Source organism: Brassica oleracea, chromosome C2 (genome assembly GCF_000695525.1).
Source record: "Brassica oleracea var. oleracea cultivar TO1000 chromosome C2, BOL, whole genome shotgun sequence".
In the NCBI taxonomy this organism is placed as follows: Eukaryota; Viridiplantae; Streptophyta; class Magnoliopsida; order Brassicales; family Brassicaceae; genus Brassica; species Brassica oleracea.
In genome coordinates this window covers 8,948,149-8,954,100 of record NC_027749.1, presented here as the reverse complement: position 1 = coordinate 8,954,100, position 5,952 = coordinate 8,948,149, and the positions used below count along the sequence as shown (strand labels likewise).

Genomic DNA, 5,952 nt, shown 5'->3' with positions numbered 1-5,952 from the left:
TCAGTACCTGTAATGACCAAGCTTGTAAGGACCTTCAATGGGTATGCTGACGTAGTCAGACTGGTCGTTGGTGAGCTTGGTGAGTCTTGCCCCGAGCTTGCCCAAGTGAAGTGCAGCAACCTTCTCGTCCAAGTGCTTAGGCAAAACATATACCTTCTTCTCATACTTCCCGCTCGACTTCTCATTTCATAACTCAAGCTGTGAAATCACCTGGTTGGTGAACGAGCACGACATCACGAAACTCGGGTGTCCAGTGGCACATCCCAAGTTCATCAGACGACCCTCAGCTAGCACAATGATGCCTGACTTGGTGTCAGGAAACACCCACCTATCAGTCTGCGGCTTGATGGTGATGCGTTTCACACCAGGGAATGTCTCAAGCCCTTGCATATCGATTTCGTTGTCGAAGTGACCAATGTTGCAGACAATGGCATTGTTCTTCATCTTCCTCATGTGGTCGACCATGATGATGTCTTTGTTTCCAGTGGTGGTGCAAAAGATGTAAGCTTCGGAGACAACGTCTTCAAGGGTTAGGACTTGAAGGCCTTCCATGAGAGCCTGAAGGGGCACATATTGGATCGATCTCAGTCACTATGACACGGACAACATCGAAACAGTCATCCAGATTCTTGGAGATAAAGTGAAGCAGCTCTTCAGGGAGAAGAGACCAGTCTGGTACGGATGGTGGAGACGGAGACGTTTGTCGGTGAGAGCTCTAGGGTCAAAGGGACGATGTCTGTGCGGATCCCCGCGCGTCCCGCGCGATACACCTAACCCATCCCGATTCTGGCCCAATCCCGCACAAGCTCATCCCGCGAGGCCTGCTAAAAAACCGGGCCTGAATCTTAGTAACCAATCCCGCCCCGCAACAAGTCCAAACGTGCCGGGCCCGCGGGCAGGTTCAAATTTTGTCATATCTACATATATTTATCCAACTTCACAAAGCTCTGGGCTGGTTACATTGAACTTCACAAAGCTCAGGGTTTTGTTCGTTTGGTTGAACACTATGAAGAAAGTTAAGATCTTTATGATCTTTCTCTGTTTTAACGCAGCGTCCTTTCTAGTGGTAAGACTTATATACAAAGCTCTAGTTTTTTTTCGATCACTAAAACATATATATCTGAGATTCTTCTAAAGTTTGTTTGTTGATTTGATTTGTATGAAGTCCGCTGATCCACAAACATGTCCTGCGGATTCAGGAGGGAAGTGTAGTGGTCCTGATGATTGGGAAGGAGAGTTCTTCCCTGAGATCCCTCACATTAAGTATGAGGTAAGCAGTGAAACTGTAGAGTAGGTACTAGTTTATTTGCATGTGTAGATTGATTTGATTGTTAACGACTTGTTACAGGGACCTAAGAGCAGTAACCCACTTACTTACAAGTGGTATAACGCTGAAGAGGAGATTCTTGGCAAGAAAATGAAGGTAAAAGTCAGCATTTTCAACCATGTGTTATGGATTTTGAAGATAGATAGGGTTAAGTTGTTGTTTTTATATTAATTCTCGTGAAATGGAACAGAACTGGTTTAGATTCAGTGTTGCGTTTTGGCATACATTACGTGTGGACTGGAGGTGACCCATTTGGTGCTGCTACCAAGTATTGGCCCTGGGAAGATGGTACCAACTCTGTGTCTATGGCTAAGAGAAGAAGTTAAACAGACATGTTTTATGTTTACTACTTTCTCTATATTGAGTGAGTTACTGATTGTTTGTTTAATGCTGAAACTACAGTGAGAGCCAACTTTGAGTTTTTGAAGAAGCTTGGAGTTGATTGGTGGTGTTTCCATGACAGAGACATTGCCCCTGATGGGCCTGGCAATACACTTGAAGTAAACTCAAGCTTCCCAAACATTCACTAGTTCATTACTTTCTCTGAATCTGTAACCTATTCTCTGCAGAAATCTAATAAAAACTTGGATGAAGTTATTGAACTTGCCAAAGAACTCCAAAAGGTGATTCAAGTTGTTTTAAATTAATTATCCAAATTTGGATGATGGCTTCTGAAGCCACTTCATTTTTTTAAGTTCTTAACTGATGAAAGCACTATCTTTAGTTTGATGTGGTTCCTCTTCTTCTTCTTTAAATTGCAGGAAACCAAGATTAGACCGTTGTGGGGAACGGTTCAGCTTTTCTTGCATCCTCGATACATGCACGGAGGAGCAACGAGCTCCTTTTTTGGCTCAATCGGATAATTCGGTTTTTCTAATTAAAAAATATCGGAAACTATAGTTATCTTAACCAAAATTCCGAACCAAAATAACCAATTTTTGAATTTGTAGCCACTTTAAATTGAAATTTAACCAAAATAAAAAAAATTGCTAGAAATTTTGAATCTGAACTAACCAAAAACCGAACCGATTTTTCGGTTCAATAAGACGAGATTTCGGCTGAACCGAACTAACCAACCCGCATGGCTAATAACTGGTATGTAAACTATTGCAATATAATCTTTGTTATCTTCATGCACACTTTTAATCGAGCCTAAGCCTCAAGAACCAACCAAGCACCAGTATGACTGGAATGCTGCAACAGCTGCCAATTTCCTGAGGAAGTACGGACTTATTAACGAGTTTAAACTCAACATTGAGTGTAACGATGCCAGGCTCTCTGGACACACCTGTCATCACGAGCTTGAAACTGCAAGAATTAATGGTTTACTTGGGAACATTGATGCAAACACTGGCCATGCTCAAACTGGTAATGCTTATTTAATCTCACCTCTCTTGATCATCAATGACTCTTATCAGGTTCCGGGTGATGCAAACAACTTCTTTTTCTTTGCCTCAACAGGATGGGACACGGATCAGTTTCTTACAGATGTTGGAGAAGCAACTATGGTTATGATGAGTGTCCTCAGAAATGTATGTAAAACACATCTCCTAAGGTTATTCTGATTAATAGCCTATGTTCATGTCTTGTCTTGTATTGGAAACAGGATGGGATTGCTCCAGGAGACTTCAACTTAGACGCAAAACTGTATGAGCGTTTCTTGATTCCCATTCTTGAACTCATAAAGAAGCTAAGAGCACCCGCAACCCAGAACCGACGGCTAGATAACCAAGAAACAACTTTTGGAATATTTTTTTTTTCTTTTTTTTCGTCCCAATAAAAAAAAAACTGCCCAATCGCGGCCCGCCACGCATGGATCTGCAAACAGTAACGAACTTGCGCATGAATTAGTCTTTATGCAAGAGGTTTATTGGGCACAAAAACCTAAAAACGAATATTATAATATTTTTCTCCTAAAAAACACTGCTAAGGACTCCTACCAACCTAGCGTGGGGGTGCTCTAATAATGTTTTCTTTATCAAACAGGCGAAGAGAGAGTACAGATGTAGAAGACTTGTTCATTGCTCATATTAGTGGTATGGACACACTCGCTCGTGGGCTTAGAAATGCAGTCAAACTCTTGGAGGTTAATTAATGATTTGAATAGATAAAAGGTTTCAACTTTGTTCAAGTGTGAGTTGATTGGATATAGATCTTTATACTAAAATTTTCATCAATGACTTCTTATCAGGTTCCATCTTGACATAAATATAAAATAAACTGAAGAAAAAATTAATTTTATTGTAGAATTATTCCATTTTGAAATAAAAGTGGGATATTTTTTTTTTTGAAATAAATAAAAGTGGGATATTAATATGGAGATCTCTATTTTTTTTATTATAATGGTCTTATACTAGGATACACGATATATTACGTAGCATAAATAATTGATTTATTACTAGATATTTAACATGGTATAGAAATTAACATAAGCTTTTATATGTATTATATATATGATACCGTTGGAATCTTACTACTACGAAGTCGAGTAAGTTTTTGTGCCTCATAGCAAAAATAAATGCTGAAAAATTACTTGACGCTCAAATTAGCAACTTCAAGTATTTGTTGACAAAAACTTAGAAACAAAGATAACAATAGTTGAAAAGTGTTATGAGCCGCATATGTTGAAAATTATAAAGGATGTGGGGCCCGTTGCACTATTTGCACAGTGAATTTCTCTTCTATATAAACGATCGTTTATAAACACATCATTCCTTCTCCTTCTAATAACACATCCTCTCTTATTATCAGTGTTATCTTCTCCTACGGGTATAAAATTTTGCCCTTATTTAAATTTCCTCGATACAATAAAATTCTAGTTTTTTTATAACACGTTATCAGCACGATCACTCTGCGATTCGAAATACAAATGGCAAACATCGAGAAACTCCAGTTCCCGGCTCTGAAAGTAACCGGCGAAAACTATGTCAGATGGGTCACAAATGTGAAACCCTATCTTGTAATAAAAAAGATAACCGAAGCGATAAAAGTCGGTAACAAATCGCCACCCGAGCATATAGCCGAAGCGATAATCTTCCTGAAGAAGCACTTAGATGAGAATCTAACTCACGACTATGGAGACGTTGAGGACCCAGCCGTACTATGGCAAGCCTTGAAAGACAGATTCGATAATCAAAAGGAAATCAATCTCCCTCACGCTCTTGAAGAGTGGAAAACCCTCAGGTTTCAGGATTTCCAAAGGGTTAGAGATTACAATTCCACTATCTTAAGGATAGTTGCACAATTAAAATATTGTGGTAACCCTGTCACCGAAGCAGAAATGCTTGACAAGACATACAATACTTTCCACAAAGAACACAACGTCTTATCCCGAATTTACAGAAAATGTGGGTACACCAAATTTTCTGAATTGATGGTAACACTCATGTTGGCTGAAAAGAACGATGAGTTACTAATCAAAAACCATAATTCCCGACCTACGGGAGCCAAGGCATTTCCCGAAGTGAATGCTACGGCGGTAGAATATTCGGGAAGGAGAAACCAGACCAACCGAGGTCGTGGTCGGCGTTTCAACAACAAACGTGGAAAGCCTTACTATCCTAAAAGTATTAGATCTAACAAATGGGTTAGATCTGAACAACCTCCTAAAGGAAAAGAAACCGAAGAGGATACCACAAAGAAAAGCGAGACTGTATGTTACAGATGTGGATGTAAAGGACATTGGTCCCGTACCTGTCGTACTCCCCCACATTTGTGCAAGTTATATCAAGAGTCCATAAAAGGAAAGGCTAAAGAGGTGAACCTCACAGAAAATGTTGAAGGGACTTCATACCTTGAATCCTCCGACTTCGCTAATGAGCTGGACTAGATTACTCCTGAAGAGAATCGAAATGCCTATGATAAGAGTATTGAATAGTTTTCAGTATTACCATGTATAATTATTATATTTCATGTTTTAAACAAATAATGATGTTTTTAACATCATCTTATTGTATAATTATTATGTGTTTCCTTATATGAATGAATTTTATGTTTCTCTTTTATTAATATTTATGACAATTTCAGAAATGGATCAGAATGGTAATGAAGCAAAATCCAAGAAACGGATTCGTGAAATATGCATACCAGATAGTAGAACAACGCACACTATTCTGAGACAAAAGAGATATTTCTCTGATATAAAACCGACAAGAATTGTCGTCAATACAATATCAGGTCCTGCAGACGTGATTGAAGGAACTGGTAAAGCAAACTTTACTTTACCGAATGGAACAAAATTTTCCATAAATAATGCTCTATATTCTCCAAGTTCTAAAAGGAATTTGTTGAGTTTTAAAGACATATATCTTCACGGATATGATACTCAGTCTGCAACTGAGGATGGAAAGAAATACATGTATGTAACTTCTGAGAAATGTGGCAGAAAACACATATTGGAAAAGTTTCCAGAACTTCCTTCGGGGTTACATCATACTTATATCGATGAGATCGAATCAAATCTTTTAGTAAAACAGAACCCAGAAGAGTTCACATTATGGCATGATCGCCTTGGCCATCCAGGCACTACAATGATGCGTAAAATCATAGAAAGTTCACATGGTCATCCACTGAAAATCCAGGAGATTTCTCAAGGGAATAAAATGACATGTATTGCATGTTCTCTA

At 38.8% G+C, this 5,952-nt stretch overlaps 1 protein-coding gene and 2 pseudogenes across 1 annotated transcript; 2 read left to right on the top strand and 1 right to left on the bottom strand.

Annotated features, from left to right (window-relative positions):
* LOC106323369 lies at positions 1-779 on the bottom strand (annotated as a pseudogene).
* Positions 780-937: 158 nt separating this feature from the next.
* On the top strand, positions 938-3,451 carry LOC106325032 (annotated as a pseudogene).
* A 745-nt stretch (positions 3,452-4,196) lies between these two features.
* LOC106323368 lies at positions 4,197-5,156 on the top strand. Its single transcript, XM_013761508.1, has one exon. It carries the CDS (start codon positions 4,197-4,199, stop codon positions 5,154-5,156), a length of 960 nt encoding a protein of 319 aa, XP_013616962.1.
* Positions 5,157-5,952: the final 796 nt, after the last annotated feature.

Bases quoted from the DNA above. Each gene is read 5' to 3' on its own strand.
- LOC106323368 (XM_013761508.1), top strand. From the start codon at position 4,197: ATGGCAAACATCGAGAAACTCCAGTTCCCGGCTCTGAAAGTAACCGGC.